Source organism: Microcaecilia unicolor, chromosome 12 (genome assembly GCF_901765095.1).
Source record: "Microcaecilia unicolor chromosome 12, aMicUni1.1, whole genome shotgun sequence".
In the NCBI taxonomy this organism is placed as follows: domain Eukaryota; kingdom Metazoa; phylum Chordata; class Amphibia; order Gymnophiona; family Siphonopidae; genus Microcaecilia; species Microcaecilia unicolor.
The window spans coordinates 94,284,145-94,304,765 of record NC_044042.1 but is presented as its reverse complement, the minus strand read 5'-3'; the positions used below and the strand labels follow the sequence as shown (position 1 = coordinate 94,304,765).

The 20,621-nt window shown below is 43.8% G+C and overlaps 1 protein-coding gene across 3 annotated transcripts in view; it reads left to right on the top strand.

Moving 5' to 3' along the window:
• Positions 1-14,898, top strand: part of LOC115482025 (ATP-dependent RNA helicase DDX42-like) — a 164,611-nt gene extending 149,713 nt beyond the window's left edge. For 2 of the 3 annotated variants that reach the window (XM_030221567.1, XM_030221568.1), the window contains exons 16-18: positions 1,625-1,738; positions 5,464-5,562; positions 12,768-14,898. In XM_030221567.1, the coding sequence (XP_030077427.1) occupies positions 1,625-1,738; positions 5,464-5,562; positions 12,768-13,544 (990 nt within the window). In that variant the 3' untranslated portion in view covers positions 13,545-14,898. The remainder of the gene's footprint in view (positions 1-1,624; positions 1,739-5,463; positions 5,563-12,767) is intronic. The other variant, XM_030221569.1, reaches the window with a different exon arrangement.
• The last annotated feature ends 5,723 nt before the right edge of the window (positions 14,899-20,621 follow it).

Genomic DNA, 20,621 nt, shown 5'->3' with positions numbered 1-20,621 from the left:
GCAGGGATAAACATAGTGCAGAGGATAGCAGTGCTATTGAGGACTAAGATCTTTTGCTGAAATGTCAGTGGAAGATCATTGCTGTGAGCCCTGAGGAAACTGATTTGCTTTGTAATTAGATGAATTTTAAAAAAACCATGAAGGATCGGGCTCTCTATGAAGGAGATTAGAAAAGTAATTTTGTTTAGCATTGTTTATAGATTGTAATTAGCGGCAGAAGCTCTAAAAATTGGCAGATCAGAGAGAAACGAGTTTTATGCCAGTATCGTTCATGGTGCTGGTGCTGGCTTTTAAGCCTTCTAAGGCCATGGGAACACCACATGTGAAATTGGTGGGGTTTTAGATGTACTGCTTCAGTGGGAGCAATTTTATTGAAGTAGTGGACTGTATAGAATCCCATAATAAAATTTGATCATCCAGGGAAAAGAAAGCAAATTCTGAAGGAAAAGGATCACAAGAAGAGACAATGTTATCTTGAGTTAGATGTTTTGACCTTCTCATCTCCTTACAACAACAAGATGTTGGTTAGGGATATGGAAAAAGAAAAAGGCATCTCGCGTAAGGTTTAAGGCCTTACTTAAGACTGATTTGTTCTCCTAAGCTTTCCTACAGTCTGATTGAATATCATCACCAGCTAGTGGCCTCAGGTTTCAGAGCTTTTGATATATTTGTCTATTTTTTTGTTCTTGACCTCTCTTCCTCGTATGGTTTAGATTATATCTTTCCTTCCTACACCCTTGTCTTATATATGTTTGTAAATTTTGTAACCTAGGATTCCTCATGCAGTTTTCCCATGTTTTAAATTTGTGTTTTATGTAAACTGTTTAGGTATTTTTTAATTATTGTCTATTTAAATACATTTGAAATGTGAAATCTGAGAAGAAAATAGCCAGCAGATAAGGACCAGCTGGCCCACTGTCTGCCTTTTTGAGATACTTCCTCTGGTTGTCTACAACTTCAGAAAGACTAGCATAAAAATTATTGTCCTTTGTACCAACACCAGCTCTGCACCTGTCATATCTTTTACCTGACCTCTCTACCCTGTCCCTGTCATTCCCTTCTCTATTGGTCCAGAGCATGTGTGCCTGCAAAAAGGCTTATAAGGCAGCTGGGGAACCTGTAAGGAATGGCTTGCATTACAACCCTATCAATCATTGAACATTAGGAGGCAGATGTTTTGGTGTTTGTCTGGTTTATTGCAAAGCTTGTTCGGAAGACAAAGGAGGGGACCTGGATGTTATGAGACTCGTATGAAGCAAAGGACAAGGCCTGACACAACTATCCCAAGCCATGCTCTTTGCTTCTTATGAGTCCCATACTTAATCAAATACCTAGGCCCCATCCTCTTTCTTACCAACAAGCTTTGCAATAATCCAGACAACCACCAAAACTAGGGAGGAAGTTGTCCGAAACATTTGGCTCCTCCCCATGCTCATTGATGATAGGATTGTAATGCTGGCCATTCCTTACAGGTTACCCAGATGCTTTTATGCTTGATGCAAGGTTGTCACACAATACTAAAGCCTCAGTGAGATCTGGGCACAGTTAATGGGTTTGTCCTTCTCAGGTGGCACTGCACCTTGTTGGATTGGAGAACTACAATTTCTGTGTTTGTATTTCACAGAATGCCTGGTTTCGGAAATCCCGTTTCAAAGGTGGGAAAGGCAAGAAGCTGAACGTTGGTGGTGGTGGCCTGGGCTATCGAGAGCGCCCAGGGCTCGGTGCTGATATTTCTTCTGTGAGTAAAATAAGGGGAGAACACCTAGAAATATTTATTTAGTATTTAGCTTTCATATTTTTCAGTGATAGTTCAAGGCATGTTATATTCAGTTGTAGGAAGTACCTCCCTGTACCCAGAGGGCTTACAGTCTAGGTAATAGGTGGATTATAAATGCTATAAATAAAATTGTATGTGTTTGAGGCAGTGGAAGGTTAAGTGACAGTGCAGTGAACTCTAGTCTGGACAATGTTTTGTGGACTATTTGAACAATAAAGTGATGCTACATCTGTGGAAATATAGGTCTAGTGATAAGCTAAGTAGAGGGGTGTCTGCACTCATTGCATGTGATATTCTGCATTTTTCATTTGTGATGACACAAAACAATTTCCAGAAAACCCCAAATATATGCATAGCAAAGCAAACCACAAAAATATTTCTCCCCCAACAATTTGATAGCAGAAAAAAGCCCTTCTTGGTCTGCAGCAGTGGGTTAGCTACGGGTGGGCCTGGGTGGGCACAGGTCCACCCATTCTTGGCTCAGGCCCACCTAGTGGTGGCACCCCATATCAACTTCTTTCCTCCTCTGCGGCGTCCTGGCATCTGCCCGCCAGTCGCTGAACCCCGTCCTTCCCTGGAGCACCTTACAGGCATCTTCGGCGCCTTCAGTGATTCATTGTTGCTGCCTGTGCCGGCCCCATAGGCTTCCATTGGCCAGGAAACAGTAAATGACATCAGTGAAGGCGGGACCTGGCCGATGGAAGCCTATGGGGCCTGTGCAGACAGCAATAATGAATCACTGCAGGCGCCAGAGACACTTTTAAGGTGCACCGAGGAGGGACGGGGTTCAGTGACGGGTGGGCAGATGCTAGGACACCACGCAGGAGGAGAGATGTTTATGTGGGATAGGTGGAAAAAAATACTTATAATTTTTTTTTAAATCTCCGTGGGAGGAGGTGATGTGGGGGGGGGGGCCCATCTAAAATACTGGGTCTGGCTATGCCACTGATCTGTAGTCAAATAATCACTCATACTAACCATGAAGAAATAGTATTTGTTTTTTATCAGTATTAGGGGTGCACGAATACAAAGCAGTGTTAAATTAAGTGTTTATCCTACTTGTTAAGAGTATGATAACAGCACTCATTGCCCAGTTTAATATGAACAGGTTTATTTTCTGTTAACTGATTCTCATCATGGTCAAACACTGCCTAATAGTAAAATCTGTTTGATAAAGTTCTGTGCAACACAATATGAGAGCAGTGAATCTGATTTCTTCATTATCTGCTTTTGCTGCTCTTGGGGTGATCCCTAGGTGGTGCTGGAAGAGCTTTATGTGTTTCTCTTTATTGTTATGATATTCAAAAATTTCTAATCCTTTTGCAGTCATATTCACATATTGTATGGCAGCACACAAATTGATCATGGGCCATCAGGCTCTGGATGTAATTTAACTTTGGAAACAATCTGCAAACTCCAAGATGGCAACAAAAATGAACAGAACAGATGAAAAAAAAGTCCAAAATAAGTTTAATGCTTAATAAACCAACAATGCCAGACACATGGGCTGCGGCAGGGGCTACAATCAAACATAAATACATACATATTACTAACGCATGTGTAAATATTTTAATGATAATATGCAAATTAAACTGCAAATTAAAAATGCAAGTATAAAAATATATAAAAAACCATGACCTGCATAATCAGTACAATATAATAACTGAGTAAACATATAATCATCAGTGTCTATATAAAATAATTGGTCATATTACATGTTTACAAAAGAAATACAAATGAAAAGACACCATGCATACCAAACAGTGTTGAGAACTGGACACATCCCAACGTGGTCTGCACAAAAAGTATCACCACCATGATTTAACTGAAATAAGACAAAAAAAATTAAATAAACCTTTGAGACCAAGTTAAACCAGAAGATGGCAGTAAAGTATCAAATAAAATACAAATCTTAAAAGAAAAAAAAATTGCAGCATCAGTCAGACAGCTTCTAGGCTTAAAAGTATGAAAACCGCGTTTACTGAAAGGACCAATTATAAAACGCCAAGCGGACAAAGGTCACAGCATAAAGGTTAAAAATCTAAAGTCACCACATTGCTACTTAGCACAGTATAATGTGATCCATACATATAAATAGGAATACATACGATATATACATACATACATTGTTTAGTAGATGACGTCAGATAAAGACCATTCTGCCCACAAGATAGACTCATAGCATACCATATCCACATTAAAAATAAGCATAGATAAATAAAAGGTAAAAAATATATATCGCAAAGTGTCAGTGCATGACTGAAAAAATGCCCCCCCCCCCCCAAACAAAAAAGGATATATATATATATATAGTGAAAGCTGGACAAAATATGAGCAATCACCATATGTAAACATAAAACTCAAATAAGTCAAAGGCTAATATAATATTAATGGATAAATGAAAATAAAAATTGACTTCAAAAACGGAAACAATGACGTCAATGTGTTCCATAAAGGGAGCAATGCGTTCCAATTGTGGTGCAATATACATAGAACCTCACTAAAAACTGTCCAGTTTAAAACAGCTGAATGGTGCTGATGTAATGTGACAAAAACGCATCTAAAATAATAAAGATGCATGGTTACAATGGTAAAAAAAACTCTTAAGAAATGGGACAGCAGTACAAAGGGAACAAATATACAAACTAAAGGAAAACAGATAAATCAAGTCTCTATAGTCAAAACACCTGGGGATAATGTGCCTAACTCAAAATGAATCTGTTACATTTTCAAAAAGTTCATATCCAAAGGACCACCTCTCCGTGTTCTCTTTAAAATGGCAAGGGCACAAAATTTAAGTTCTTCAAACTTGTGTCCCTTAGCAATTGCATCTTCAACCATAGGCTTTTCTTTAATCCCTCTTTTTAAGGCACTTTTATGTTCTATAATTCTAATATTTAACTTTCTTTTAGTTTTGCGTTTTTAATTTGCAGTTTTATACATCTGTTAGAAATATGTATGTATTTATGTTTGATTGTAGCCCATGATGCATCCTATGTGTGGGTGAAATATGACCCATTTCTGGCATTGTTGGTTTATTAACCATGGACAAACTTATTTTGGACTTTTTTTCGTCTGTTCTGCTCCTTTTTGTTGCCATCTTCTAATTTAACTTTGACAAATACTAATTTCTAGATTTGCTGTTGTAAATGATTCTGATAAATTGTTTCTGCATTTTGTTGCCATCTACCTCTGAGTATATGCTCTATAATATTTCTGCAGTGTAAATAGCAAGAAATGATACTGTACTCATTTTTTGTTCATGTTGCTTCCTTGTATCTTTTTCTGAGTACTTAGAGGCAGCCATATTAGCAAGGTCCACACTGACTGCAGTGTTGCAGTATTAGGCACTTGAGGAACCAATGTGATAACATTCCACATGAAGTCACTTGTGACACTGTTCAGAGTTATAATTGTTGCAAATATTTAGTGGCAGTATAGAATCTTGAGAAATAATGGCTTGACAGTAAATCTTTTTAAGTGAGAGAATGAATTCTGCTATTTGCTGGTTGTACCTTTTGAAAGATCTCATGGTAGTGGTTTATTTTTTAAAGCATCCTCTGAATCAGAGTTGCATTCATCAGATGTTGAAAGTTCCTGCATTGCACACATTTTTCAAAATTGTTGAAAAACTCTGACCTGGATTTCTTTTCTTTTCCCTATTTTTTTAAACCCCTATCACCCAGGAACGCAATAACACCAGTGTTATGAGTAACTATGAGGCGTACAAACCATCTTCAGGAGCTATGGGAGACAGGCTGTCTGCGATGAAAGCTGCATTTCAGGTGGGTACTGGCACTTGCCTTACATCAGAGAAGTGTCCCCATTCAGCATGCAGATGTGGGGGAGAGGGTGCTGGATTTTCATGAGAGTGATGCAGTCCACTCTTTCAGATAACCCCCCCCTCCCCATTTCTGATTTGTTTTTATTCAGTAATACAACCCCTCTCAATAGAACATGGGCAATCAATCCAAGTTCCCATCACCAAAGAATAGTCAACCCCCACTCCCCTTCTCTCCTTCCACAGAATATATGCAGTCGAATCTCCATTCCTTCCCTCTCAGGTGGAAATGAAGGAATACAACTCTTGTCCCAATTTATTCTGGTGCTCTTATCCTATATAATAATTCTCTCCTCCAACGTTCTATTGGTCTTGCTGCCTGTGTTCGTGACTTCTTCGGAGTTGGTCTGCTAGGCTCTGTAGCACAGGCTGACGTCACAAACGCATTATGACGTCAACATCAGAACCCGGGATAAAAAAAAGCATGCCTCACAGCTGATCCAACCCCCCCCCCCCCCCCCCAAACTGCCATACAGCTTGACAGCAACACAAAAAAAAAGGCTCGAGCCTGCCTGACGCCACTGACGCACTCAACAGCCATCCTCCCGAAACACCATACAGCTTGACGGCCAAAAAAAAAAACAAAACGCTCAAGCCTGCCTAATGCCACTGATTTATTCTTCCTACTGAAATCCCCCCCCCCCCCCCCCCCCCCCCCCGTCCTCGCACACACCCCTTGGATCAAAGGAATATGCTGATCAGAAGTCAGGTAGACAGTCTGAACTAAAAATCCATATATACAGAAAGAGTTACAGAACCAGATCTAGATCCCTCCCCTGTTCAGCCCCCCAGTTTCAAAACTACTTCTCCTCCTCCTTCAGACTTTTCACAAACCTCAGCAAAGACTTGTGAAGACATTACTTCTTTCTTCAGCCCCCACAGGCAAAACAAGTGCACCTGTAGGGTACTGCTGCTCTGCACAGGTTCTGTCTGCACGCCAGCCTAGTTCCTCAGTCCTAACACCCCCTGTTCCCATCCTCTTTCTGCTTTGGCAGAGTAGGCATAATCGCTGTTGCCTAAGTGACGTTGGTAAAGGCGTTCCTTTGTTACGTCTCCCGGGCCGGCCGCGGGTGACGTCATGGCCGGTGTAAATCCCAGCTGCGCGCTGAAGGAGCAGACAGGACCTGAGAGGTGGCGGCAGAGGGCGGGGGTAGGGGGAGCAGCAGATAGTATGGCCCATTAGGCTCAGGATGGCGAAGCAGAACCAGACACCATCCAGGAGCACGGACAGCATCATCGAGATGAAAAGCAAAATAAGGCGGATGTGCTGCCCTGTTATTCTCTTAACCCACCACCACCATCATTCTCTCCCATTCTGGAACTCGGAGGGAGGGAGGGGATGACCCTGGCACTCGAAGAGAGGGAGGGAGGGGGGACGACCCTGGAACTGGACAGGAGGGAGGGGGGCCCCTGGCACACACTCTTATTCTCACACACTCTCTCTCTCTCACAGACACATTCACACCCAGTCTCACTCTCTCTCTGTGTCACACACACATACTCTGAGGAAAACCTTGCTAGCGCCCATTTCATTTGTGTCAGAAATGGGCCTTTTTTACTAGTTTGTATATAATGTGCCCCCTCTCTACATTCCACTCAGATCTCTGTGTCGTTGTCCGCAGCATTTACATGTTGTGCCAACTCATATGAAAGTTTGTTTAGATTTTATTTCCATAGCGTCCCACAGATTAATCTACAGACGAGTGGGTTATGTCCCTCTACCAGCAGGTGGAGATAGAGAATTCTCTCTCTATCTCAGCAGGTGGATGGACATATTCTGTGCAGCTTTCTGGATTGAGAATTGCTCCTTGCTTGTTCCCTCAGGTGTAGTTGAGCTTGGGGGACGTAGCCGTGCTTGGCCAGTGCGGGGTACACCTAGTGGTGCCAGGTCTCTCCTCTTCCCTACCTCCCGACCATTGTGGCATTATGGCACTTTGCGACGTGGAACTTCTGCATATAATAAAAAAAATTGGTAGGTAGCTCTGCTCAATCTATTTGGCTCCAGTTTTCTTGGGAACACTATGGAAGCTGGGACTCTTTGGCTCCACTTTGTGAGCAGTTCTGCAGGGCTTGGTGGGTGTGCTTCTGGTTTTCCAGTGCAAGTGATTTTAGCCCTCGGGGTCTAGGGTACATGTTGAAACTGACTATTTCTCTGTATACTGGGGTCAGAGGGTCTACTGTGTGCTTTCCCCCCATATCGGATCTGGCAACATGCTGTCTGGTCCTTGAGCTGTGTGCTGCTTTGTCAGCTGAGGGGACACACCTCACGGGATTTTGGGCGGGCTCCAGTGCTGTTTACTGGTGGGCAGCTGCCAATCTTGTATGTCAATTTTTGGCACTGGATGGAGGGCATAGACATAAGTACATAAGTATTGCCATATTGGGACAGACCAAAGATCCATCAAGCCCATCATCCTGTTTCTATCAGTGGCCAATCCAGGTCAGAAGTACCTGGCAAGATCCCAGAAAAGTACAATACGTTTTATGCTGCTTATCTTAGAAATAAGCAGTGGATTTTCCCCAAGTCCATTTTAATAATGGTCTACGGACTTTTCTTTTAGGACGCCACGCAAACCTTTTTTTAAACCCCGCTAAGCTGCTTTTACTACATTCTCTGGCAACAAATTCCAGAGTTTAATTACATGTTGAATGAAGAAACGTTTTGTTCAATTTGTTTTAAATTTACTACTTTGTATCTTCATCGCATGCCCCCCTAATCCTTGTATTTTTGGAAAGAGTAAACAAGTGATTCACGTCTACCCGTTCCACGCCACTCATTATTTTATTGACCTCTATCATATCTCCCCTTAGCCATCTTTTCTCCAAGCTGAAGAGCCCTAGCCGCTTCAGCCTTTCCTCATAAGGAAATCTTCCCATCCCCTTTATCATTTTCGTTGTCCTTCGCTGTACTTTTTCTAATTCCACTATATCTTTTTTGAAATGTGGCAACCAGAATTGAACACAATATTCGAGGTGCGGTTGCACCATGGATCAATACAAAGGCATTATAACGTCCTCATTTTTGTTTTCCATTCCTTTTCTAATAGTACCTAACATTCTATTTGCTGTTGAACACTCGGTACCAAAACTCCCGACGGGGACCCGTTTCGCCCACCGGCTTTCTCAAGGGAGGTGTCGCATGTGTTTTTTTATGTTCACCCATAAGTTAGAATTCATAGGAGCTCTGCTACATGTGACTCGAGCTAAAGCCTTTCTCCTGCAGCAAAGAACCAGAGTCCATTAAGTACAAACAGGGTGTTGGTCATCAATCTCCTCTGGGACTCTCTCCTGGTCAGTTCAATCTAATCTGGCAAAAGGCATCTCCTTCCATATTTCACCAGTTTAAACAATATCCAGATTCAAAACAGGTGGTTTTTAAACAGGTTTTCTCTGGCACATTTGCTTATTTGGCAGATAGCCACTGGAATGAATTACCTATTGATCTAAAATGGCTTTTTCCTCCTTTTTGTGATTTTTAACATCATCCCATAACAAACAAGGGTTTAGCATTTACAGTCTATTGCTGGAAATGCCTTCAACAGCTGCCATAGAAGATTTTTACTTATGCAGGTTGCCTTGAATACATCCTCAAAAAAACCTCCAGACAGCTCAAAACACTGCCGCAAGGCTAATATTGGGCAAATCACGCTTTGTCCATGCTTACCCTCTATGTTTTATTCTACACTGGCTTCCCATTAAAGACTGTATTACTTACAAAATCTGCACGTTGACTCACAACATAATTTATGGGGAAGCCTATATGCTAGATTTGATACATCTTCCTTCTAGAAACGCATCGGTGACTGCTCGATCCTTCCTCCACTTACACTTTCCAAGTTGCAAGAATGTTAAGTACAAATTACTTTTTGCTTCCACCTTCTCATACATCAGCACAAAATTTTGGGATGTTCTACCGCGGCAGCTGAAGGAGATAGATGACCACCAGCTCTTCAAGTCATCCTTAAAGACGTATTTATTCAAGATTACTTATCCAACTGATAATACTTCATCCTAGCCATCCTCACTTCGGCTGTACCCACCTGACCCCCGACTGCATCTACCTCGACTTGCTCCCCTGTTTTAGCCACATGTTGTTATCCCTTCAATAGGCTCCTTTATACCTGTATCCTTCCTGAAATGTAACCATTTGTAATTGTGTAAGCCGCATTGAGCCCGCCCTTGTGGGATATAAATGTACTAAAAATAAATAAATAATACCTCTTAACTTTAGCCATTAATGCAGTGGCATAGCCAGACAGCCAATTTTGGGTGGGCCTGAACCCAAAGTGGGTGGGCACAAAATTTTCTCTCTAACCCCCTCCCCCAGCATTTCCCAACTCAAAAGATTAATACTTTAGCTGATGAAGATCCCCAAGCTCTGTCACCTGAAAACTTCCACCAAAGATGGCCAGATTTACTTTTACCAAGCTTGGTCAGAAGCAGCAACTCCTTGAGCCACCGATAGCGGCACCCCATGCATGCTTAGTTGTCAGTGGCTCAAGGATGCTGCCCCCATCTGCCAAGCTCAGCAGAAGGGATTTCTGGCCACCTTCAGTGGAGGTCCTCAGCTAGCAGGGCTTGGGGATCCCCACCAGCTACAGCAAGGGTCAGGGCTGCTGTTAGCCATGCTGTGGCCCAGGGCAGAAAATAAAGACGCCCTCTCCTCTTTAATCTCCCCATCTGCCATTACAGTCTCACACTGACAGACCATCACCAAATACTGAACAAGGGATTACAAATTAGAAATACGTAGACAAAAATTGAACTGAGAACCTCAACATTTAATGCAACACTGTAGAAATAAAAACAAAAATGCATTTCCTTTTCTACTGAACACAATAAAAAGACATCCGCTATGAACATTTCCCAAAACTAACATATTCCATTTAAAACGTTCAAAATAAAATGATTTTTCTACCTTTTGTTGTCTGGACATTTTATTTTTCTATCATGTTGGTTTCAGTTTCTCCTTCCCACTTTCCTGTCGTCTTCTGCTAATTCTTCAAGCAACTGTTGTCCATTTGTCTTTTCTCTCCTCTCGTTCCATTTCCTCACTACAATTGCGTCTGAAATATTGATCTTTCCATTTTAGCTCTTTCCTTTCTGTTTTTTGTTCTTTTCTGCCTCTGTCCACTCAAATTTAACCCTCTTTCTAAACTTTTTCCTCCTTTTTACTTTTCAGATATCTATCAAATTTCCATCTCCTTTCACCCACTAGCTCACCCATATCCAAACTCACTCCTTCCCAGCCTTCCATCTTCCAAAGGTTGCTTAAGTACTTGTGTGTGGGTGGGTGGATCGCTCTCTCTCTGTTCCTCTACCTGCCTATCATGGCTATTCCCTCAGCCAGCAAGGGGGGGTCACTTGCTCTAAAAACAATCTACAACAAAGGAGGAAAAAGCTCAGATCAATTAGCCCCCATCCTTCCAGAAACAAGGTGTCTCCTGAACTGTCAAAAGAGGCAAAGGAAAGGGAACTGGATTTCTGCAAGTGCTCTTTTTCCCAACCTGAGATCCAAGTGACTGTCAGAAAGCAGCATTAACTCTTTACGGACTACGTCTGCTCACTCCTAGAATCCTTATCAACACTGTGCTGCTTGGGAAGGTCACCACTTCTTGCCTGTCCTATGGAAAATGATCAGGTTGAGCTTTACAAGACATCTGGACATTATGGTACGGGAGAAAAGTAGAACAGCACCGCTTTAAAAGGCTCGGTATAGCCAATGGCCATTCTGTACAGTGTGTGGAGAAAGATAAAACCCGCAACTACCAACAAATGCAACCAGAAACCAAGAAAATGTGGCAGAAAGATACAGAAAATTTCCCACTTGCGATGGGCACAACCAGCTGGATTACAAAGAGTTTCCTAGTACATCTTGAAATGTTGCCTGTGCATGTCATACCTTATGAACTCAAGAAGGAGACAGACACTCCTTGGATCAGTGCAAGTGTTCAGCTGAGCATTAGCAGTGAATCTGAGAGAGCAAGACAATTTCCAACATATCCTTGAGTGGGGGAGAGGGTCATACCTGTCATATTATGAGCAATAGTAACTTATTTGGAGATATTACCCTGAGGAAAGATCTTATGTTGTTTAAACTTACTGACCCGAGTAGGATCTCTTAGCTAACGTCATGCAAGGGAAATAGGAAACCTGCATGCTACCCTGCCTCGGTCCCTGCATTCTTTTCTTCGATCGTCGCATCACCAGCAGCACTGCCATTCACACAGGCAGCTCCGCTCCCCTCTGCCGTGTCCATCCAGCCCTCTCTGACGCACTTCCTGTTTACGTAGGGCCAGATGGACGCGGCAGAGGGGAGCAGAGCTGCCTGTGTGAATGGCAGCGCTGCCGGCGACGATCGAAGAAAAGAATGCAGGGACTGAGGCAGCGCCAGCGGGGAGGACAAGCATTTCCGTTGCAGGCAAAGCTCTTGACGGCCGGAGAAGCGAGCGACATGCAAGGGATGTTGGGTGGGCCTGGAGGGAAAGTGGGTGGGCCTGGGCCCGTCCAGGCCCACCCGTGGCTACGTCCCTGCATTAATGTATGCTAAGTGCAAAACCTTAACTCTGGTCAGTAATTAGGCCCCTTGTATAGTGATGTTTTACTTCTGGCACATTCATTGTAAACAAACACCAGCCTGATCTGTAGAGTTCTTCTGCTCAGCAGCTGGTACTACAGCAATTATGGGTTGGGACCCCAAATTGGGATCACAGAATCAGAGCTGTTACACCTCTCTGGACCTCCACTGTGATCTGTATATCCAGTAATAGCAGTCAGCATGAGGCCTGTGGTCGGTGCTCCCTCCTCCTGAGTGGGTTTCCTGTTAACATTGGTACTGGATTCTGTGCTGACTGCAGTTTACTGTTCCCATCCACCACTACTTGGCTTCCTTCCTGCTTTGGATAAATGGGAGGAGAAGGAAGTGGTTAAGAGAGAGGAGGGGAGAAGAGAAGAGGTCTGCTGTTTTATATTTAACATTATCTAGGGTGATGTGAATTTTTAAATGTTAAAGTGGGGTTATACTGGATCGAAATTGGAAAGTGCTGCTTTACATGTTACACCTTCTGAAAAGATGTCCATTATGCATGTTTAGGACTTTTGATTTGGTACAGCATTAATGTAGCATGTAATCTTATTTTCTCTAAACAGTCACAGTACAAGACCCACTTTGTTGCTGCCAGCTTGACCAACCAGAAGACAGGAAGCTCCGCTGACAATGCGAGCGGATGGACCAGTGCAGGCAGCTTGAGCTCCATACCAACCAGTTCAGCCAGCACAAATTCCACTGACCCAGCTGCTTTAGCTGCCAAGGGGATACCAGGATTTGTCAGCATGGGAAACCTAAGCAGTGTGCCTGCAGGATACCCTGGTATCAGTATTCCAGGTTTCACCAGCCTAAGCCCCACAGGTAACACGCGAGAAAGTGACAGCGGAGGCCGAGAAAGTGGCAGCGGAGGCCGAGAAAGTGGCAGCGGAGGCCGAGAAAGTGGCAGCGGAGGCCGAGAAAGTGGCAGCACTAGTGGAAGTAGTCGCGATAAATACAGCGATAGTCGAAGCAGCAGTCGCCACAGTGACAGCCAGCGTCATGGGGATGGTGGCAGCAGTCGCCACAGTGATGGCCAGCGTTACTGGGATAGTGGCAGCAGCCGCCACAGTGACAGCCAGCGTCACGGAGATGGTGGCCGCTCTGGTGACAGTTATCGTCACGGGGATGGCAGCAGCCGGCATGGAGAAGGCCATCGCCATAGTGAAAGCCGTCATTCCAGCAGCAGCAGCAGCAGTAGCCGACACGGGGATAGCCGGAGCAACAGTGACAGCAGAAATGGGGAGAGCAGAAAAGAAAGTGGGAGCAGCCGGGACAGCAAGGAGGATGATTTTGTGGTGCCTGAGCCACCAAAACGCAAGAAAAGCCGATGGGACAGTTAAATTGGATGTCAACACTGGAAGCCTTCGGTATTTGTGAAGGTGATGTGCTTTCCAAGGCACATTGCAGTTGATGGTGATTCAGTCATCATCAAATGAAGATTCAAATAAGATAAGTGTATCTTTTCTAGTTCGTTTGGGACGATCGATGGACACACTGTGTTAGCTGCTGTTGTGTTTCATAAGCATTTTGTCCAAGTAAACCTTTTCCCAACGCTTTCGTTGAAAGTCGGCATCTGCTTTTTATTTCTAGAGTTGTTATATAAAAATACGCCTCTTACAGTTTGCTTCTTGTTAGAGAATAATAGCTGTAACTGACACATCATACTGCTCAATGTACTATGTACCTTACAAGACCAATGTTGGGAGAAGGGAATTTAAGAGACATTGTAGCTAGTATAGATTTGGATAACGTCTAGACGTGTTTGCATAGCTTATCAATAATTTTGTCCTGTGCGGCACAACAAGAGTCCATGTCTTCTCTTACTTTCCCCTCTTTATATGTTACCAATTGTGTTATCTGGGCCTAGAATATTTAGAACATTTGGCCAAAAGCCTTCTAGGTCCATAATTTCAGTTATATAATTACAAATATACACGTTATAAAGCGTGAGTGTGTTCTACTACAATAACAGAAGTTGGAGGAGGAAGGGTAATGTTGCCTCCCTTACAAGAGCACTGTCCATTTGCCTTCTCATCTGTTATTCAGATGTGACAGACATATGGATTCTTTCACAACAAACAAATTCTTCTGCCATGGCCTGAGAGTGGAAGGCTGCTTTAAAGTTGTTTCACTGGTCTTCGGGTGTTGCCAGAAGAAAGCAATGCCTGGCTAATCCTCTCGGATGATGTGCCAGGGCCAGGCAACCTTATGAAACAAAGATTTGAGTTGAGAGTTCTCGCCCGTTTTGTCAATGCAGCGTGTTAAAAGGGATTGGAGTCTTTTGGGGGCTTTTGCCTAGAGGTTTTCCTCCTCCTCCTCACGATCGTCTGTCAGAACCAGCTTCTCCTGGGGCTTTGTTGCCATGAACCTTTATTACAGTTTTGAACCTCCTTCAGTCCAACCCAACTATTTAGCAACAATCCTTGACCAAGATGCACAGACAGCAGCTTGCTCTAAAATCTGGTATACCTGTATCCGGAATATGCCCACTAAGTGTCACTGTTCTTTAGTGGCGGGGAAACCAAAATTATGAAAGCTGCCTCCCCAGAAAGGCTCAGTAACGAAGTCTGGACCTGGCACTGAGGTATCACTTATAGGCTAGAGCTGTACCGAATAGCATATTTTACTATTTAGCTTAATACGAATACCAAATACGAATAATGGGCATTGAGTTTTAACATACCAAATAATAAAGGAAGCAGCGTGAAATCAGAGATCAAGTATTTTTCTGTAGGTTTTAGCTCAGTAGATCCCCAAATTATTCATATTTGAATTTAAATCTCTATTTGACCAAATATGAATATTCAGTACAGGCCAAGTTTATTTTAATTATTCTGCAATTCAAGAGGCATTTATGAATTTCTGAGATTTGTCTGTATTTTTAGCACGGTGTCTTTGCATTGTATATTTTAGATAATTTACATGCCAAGACAGTGTGCTGAACCTTGCAGCAAAGCCCAGTGCCTCCTGCAACCCTAGAAGTGCAGTTAAAGCAGTCTTCCCGTATAACAGAGCATGGATTAATGAACAAAACAAAGATAACTGCTGTCAAAATTATTTAACTTATTGGTTGTACGCTCTCCTATTCGGGCTGACCTTTCTTCTAAACTGTGCGATAGAGGCCCTGAAGCAGCCTTGCGAAACGCTGGCCATCGTCGGCCCCGCACTTGTACCTGAGAGAGAAGAATTCAGCGATTTACGCTATCCATGAAGCACCCACTATAAAGATAAGTGTGGTGTTTATTTAACATTGATAGTTTTATTAGTAAAGTACAACCAATAAGTTAAATAATTGAAAATAAATTAAAATTAATGAAATTTAAAATAGTTCAAGCAGTAGCGGGTTTTTGTGCCAATGAAGAAAGTAGGGTCTTTTGACCCGATATAGCTTCAACAGATCAATTCAAGACCTGGAAGCTTTTTGAGGCTTTTTCCGCTATTGTGGTATACTATTGCTGTTAGTAGTCATTTTGTGACAGCAGTTCTCTTTGTTTTGTTCATTGGTGAAGTCGATCTGCAACCGGACATATATTTGGATATTAGTTGATACATGGATTAATGTATCCACAGTATAGTCCTTGAAAGAAAGGATTAAAATTCAGGATGTTTTCAGAGGGGTTAATTGGGAAGACTTGGATAAATGCCAGCATTCGCTTTGGTTTTTCTGCAGCTTTTTCTTTCTGTGGCAGTAAGATCAAACCAGCCTGTCCTGGATATTGATGAGCAGATAGCCCTAAAAGAGGGGCATGACATGCCAGAGAGTGATTTAGTCACCAATTGGTAACTGCACAGAAATTTATGAAAAAATTGTCCATCTGTTGAAGCAGTTAAGGGTGCACTTGTAAATCATGTGTGCAGAGAAGAGTGATAAATGCAGTGAGAGGAATTTCTAGAATTTCATGTGCTGAAAATAAGTATACATGGAAATCGAAATTAATACACAGTGGGTCACCACTACTGCTCTCCTTGCCCCCCACCAACAACAAAAAAAAGTTAATACTAAAAACATCATTTTTATGGCTTTTTTTGTTTTGTTTTTCTTTAATCCTTGTATTAAATGTCTTTGATTTGGTTGTGCTGTTAGCAGCTGGTCAAGCAGTTCTGTTGAATCTTTTAAATTTTTTTCTCCTGCATATTTCTAATAAGGAAACAAAATCCAAAACGTGTCAGATTTTTTTGTAGCATTGTTCAATTTTCTTTATCCAAGTGTGTTACTCTTCCTGCTGGCTGAAGTAAATGTTTTATTATAACAGAGCCATGTGTACATGTTTTTCTTTATTTTCCCTTCTAGGGAATGGATTCTACCTAGCAGATTTTTTTGTCTTATTTTTAAAATTGCTTTGAATAGCTAGACATATCCAAATATACAAAACAACACCAGGTTCCTCTTCCCCCTCCCTAAAAAGTGGTGTGTTGTTTTTTTCTTTTTTTTTTTTTTTTTTTTTTTTGGGGGGGGGGGGGGGGGGTTACCAGTCCTCTCAGCCCTGTGTTTTACCACTGTCTCAAGCTTATATAAATTATATTTCAATGGCAGCCTCCACCATCACACCTACTCATAGACCAGGTTTTGGCTGTTAGTCTCATGCAAAACCCTGCTACACTCACACTCCAACCCCCTTTATCGTACATCAGGGCCCTGCATAGTAAGAATTTCTTTCGTAGACAGTAAATGCAGTTTTCAGAAGCATTTAGGGGGTAAGTTATCAAGGTAGAGTAAAAGGCATGCTTTTATGTGTCTTGATTTACCACAGTAGTAGATTGCAGACTCCCGTTGTAAATTAATAACTGTTTGCAAGCCACCTCACAAGTGGAATGTATTCTAGCAGCCCGGGAGTATCGGTCCTCAAAGTCATGGCCCAATACTAATGGGCCAAAGCTTAAAAAGGTCAGAATGCCAATCCAGGACCTTCCCAATCACACTCGTACCCCCTCAGTCCAGACCCCCCCTCCATCAAGGACAAGGACCCTATACCAGGTGGTCCAAGGGTAGAAATATGACCTGTAGCGGTAGTATTATGAAACTACCACTAGGAGCACCATTGGAGATTGCACCTGCAAGGCAGGAGAAACTAGGAATTGCTCCTGCCCGAAGACTACTGGGAACAGGGGCTGTTCTGCTTTCCTTAGCCTCAGCAGTAGATGAATCCAGGAATTGGTGGGTTATATCCCCCTACCAGCAGGTGGCGATAGAGAACACTGAAGAGAAAACAGTGACCCTGGACGTCCAGCTCCTTCTCACTTCAGTATATCTCTATTTCCAGCAAGTGGTGGACGGATTCCTTCCAGCTCCTGGATTCTTCTTTAGGAGGCTCCTGGGCTTGTCTGCCAGTAGAGCTTTGGGAGGCTTATGGCTGAGGGTGCCCACCTTAAGAACATAATTGTTTGGCAGGTCCCTGTCCTACCCCGTCTCCTCTGCTCTCTTTAGCTCCCGGTTGGTTTTCTTGCCTCAAAAAAAAAAAAAAACTCCTCTGCTCTTATGATTCTGCTGGATAGGCAGGGGAATGTTTGGGGCTCACTCCTGATTGGCTTGTCAGGGGCTGAGCCAGCAGACGTCAGAAGCCTGATCCATTTAAGCCTCCCTTTGTCCTGCAATAATTGCTCTGATTGCTTTGCTGAAGCCAGTCTGCGCTTGGTTGCTTGTGTTCATGTTGGAGTTTAGCCTTTCTCCTGGTGTTTGCTTATTCTGTGTGTGTGTGTGTGTGCTGGGTATTCCCAGCGTGAGCCTGATTGCCTCACTTCCCACACCTGGTTTGCTTTCTCCTGCTCTAACATTGTGCTATCTGGGGTAAGCTTGTGCCTTGAGTCATTTCAGTTTGTTTAACTTTCTCTCCCTCGGTGTTCCCTTTGTTGTGCTGAGCTTCTGCTCTGCTCTCTGTGGTTCTGCCTCCCCCTGTCCTTGTATTTTGCTCTTATTTGTTTTAGTTCTCTTTGTTTGCTGTAGCTGTCTCGTGTGTGTGGGGAGCAGCAGCGTTCCTTTTCTGGTCTGTGTGTGCCAAGGCAGCTTCCTCTGTTTGCTTACTCTCCCCTTTATTTTTGTCTGCTGAGTAGCTCTGTCCTGTTTTTTCCCTTTAGCAGTTCTTTGTCCCTTGGGGGTTGTGGGGCCAGCTTTGTATATTCCTTAGGTAGTCCTCCCTTTGTATGCTGTGTATTCAGCCTAGTGTGTTTCTTGTATCTTTGTATGCTTTAGGTACAGCCTAGTTCCCTTGTGTGCTGAATGGTTCAGCCTAGAGTGTATTCCTATAGGTGGTTTTCCTTCCCCTTTCCCTGAGTGTTGTAAGGTACAGCCTAGAGTGTTATAGGAACACTTTCCCTGTATTGTTGTATGCTGATGGTACAGCCTAGTTACCTTGTGTGCTGAATGGTTCAGCCTAAAGTGTATTCCTATAGTTGGTTTCCTTTTTCCTTTAGTGCTGTGTTGTATAAGCCTAGGTTGTTTCTTTCTGGGGCTTCCTGTATTCTTGTTCACCTGTGGCACAGCCTTGTATACCTTTAGAGGCTTCTGCTTCTCACCCTTTCCTTTGTGGCTCTACCCTGCATGGTGTGTGCTGCTTGTGGCCCAGTTCCGTGTGGAACCCTTGCTTTTCTTTTTCCCTTCCCAGAGTGTGACTTGGCTTCCAGTCGACCGTGAGGCCCGCTTGCTTGGTCTCTGCGTGAGTGGGTTCGTGATCGGCCGTGAGGCCTGCCTGAATGCTCTATCTCCCACTTTCTGGTGGTGCCTGGTGGCTGTTGTGAGTGTGCAGGGCTTGGTGGCTCGGGTGGTGTGTGGGGCCTGTTCGGGCTACCCTAAACCTTGACCAAAATCCTATACTAGGCCTGGGCTCAAGGGCTCACGTCCGGAATAACAACTCTCTTCACAACTCTGCAGCTCACAGCCGGCAAATTTAAAAGAAAAAGAGCTCTAACCTCTTTAGTCAGCGACTGCCGGGCTGTAGGGAGCGGGAGCGCCTTGAAACTCCTTCAGAGAGCTGCCGCTGCCGTTTGTGATGGTTCTTTGAGCCCCGGTGAGTACTTTTCTGTTTGGCAGCATTTCTGTTTGGCTCTGGGGGGGGGGGGGGGGGGGGACCGCGCTATGGCAGCGGAAGTCGTTAAGCGTTCCCACTGTGCTTGTCTAGTGAGGTGTGCCAGGGCTATCGTCAGCATGGATGGGGGCCCTTGGATCCGGTGGGGGATTCTTCCTGCGCACCTGACTGTGCCGTGCGTGTTGCTTTAGCTGTGCCGGAGGTGGTTATGGATCCTGCACCATTTTCTTCTGATCCTTCTCGCCTTTCCGGTTCGGTTGCCGCGGCCCCCTGCAGCATGGGAGCAGTTTCTGGGGGGCTTTCTGATGCTTCTGTTTCTGCCAGATCGGGTATTGATTTTTCCCCTGAGTTTATTCTCCTCCTTCATCAGGCTTACTTAATGAAGAAAGGGTCTCCTGTGCCCTCCCTTCCTCAAACAACTTTACAAGAGGGCAGAGACACATTTCCTAGTCAGGGGGACTTTGGCTCTCTTTCACATTTTGAAGGTCCTGCAGCTAAGCTTAGGAGGTTAGCTTTGTTACCTAAGGAAGGGTCCTTGGGACCCCATTCTTCTCCTCCTCCTATTTTGGCGGGATTTGGGGACTGTGGCCATCCTTCTAGGCTGGAGGACCTGGAGGAGACTGAACTTCTCCCTGCTGAACAGGATGACCCGACGGCAGTACAGATTTTTCATCATGATGAACTGCCTGCGCTGATTTTGGAAGCCTTGAATATTTCGGATCCAGAGCCTTAGTCAACATTAAAATAGCTAGCATGCGGAAATCATCTAAGGCTTTCCTTGTGCATGAATCCATTCAAGAACTAATATCCGCTCAGTGGTCTGATCCTGAGAGTGGGTTCAAAGTGGCTAGGGCTATGGCCCACCTTTATCCAGTGTCTGCTCCTACTTTAGATACCTTTTCGTTACGTACAGTGGACGCTTTAGTTACTGCAGTCACCAAGAAAACCACTCTTTTGATGGAAGGTGGGGTTGTGCTTAAAGACATGCAGGATAGGCATCTTGAAGCTTTCCTTCAACATTCCTTTGAGGTGGCGGCCTTGGCCTTACAGGCCTCCTTCTGTATTCCTTATGTGGCCAGGGCATGTCTTTCCTGGTTTCAGCAGGGTATAGAACAAGACCAAGATCTTGCTTCCCCTTCGCTTGCTATTTGGCAGACGCCCTTTATGATTTGGTCAAGGTGTCTGCTAAGCAGATGGCCTTGGCGGTTTTGGCTCGCCATCTCTTGTGGCTGTGCCACTGGTTGGCAGACATGGCCTGTAAGCAGCGCCTTAGCAGACTTCTCTTTAGGGGGAAGCTTCTTTTCGCCAAGGACCTTGAAAAAATTGAGAGATCCCAGCAACTCCCAGAAGATACATCCAAGCCTAATACGAGGTTGGTTTCTTCTAAACCTCATTTCA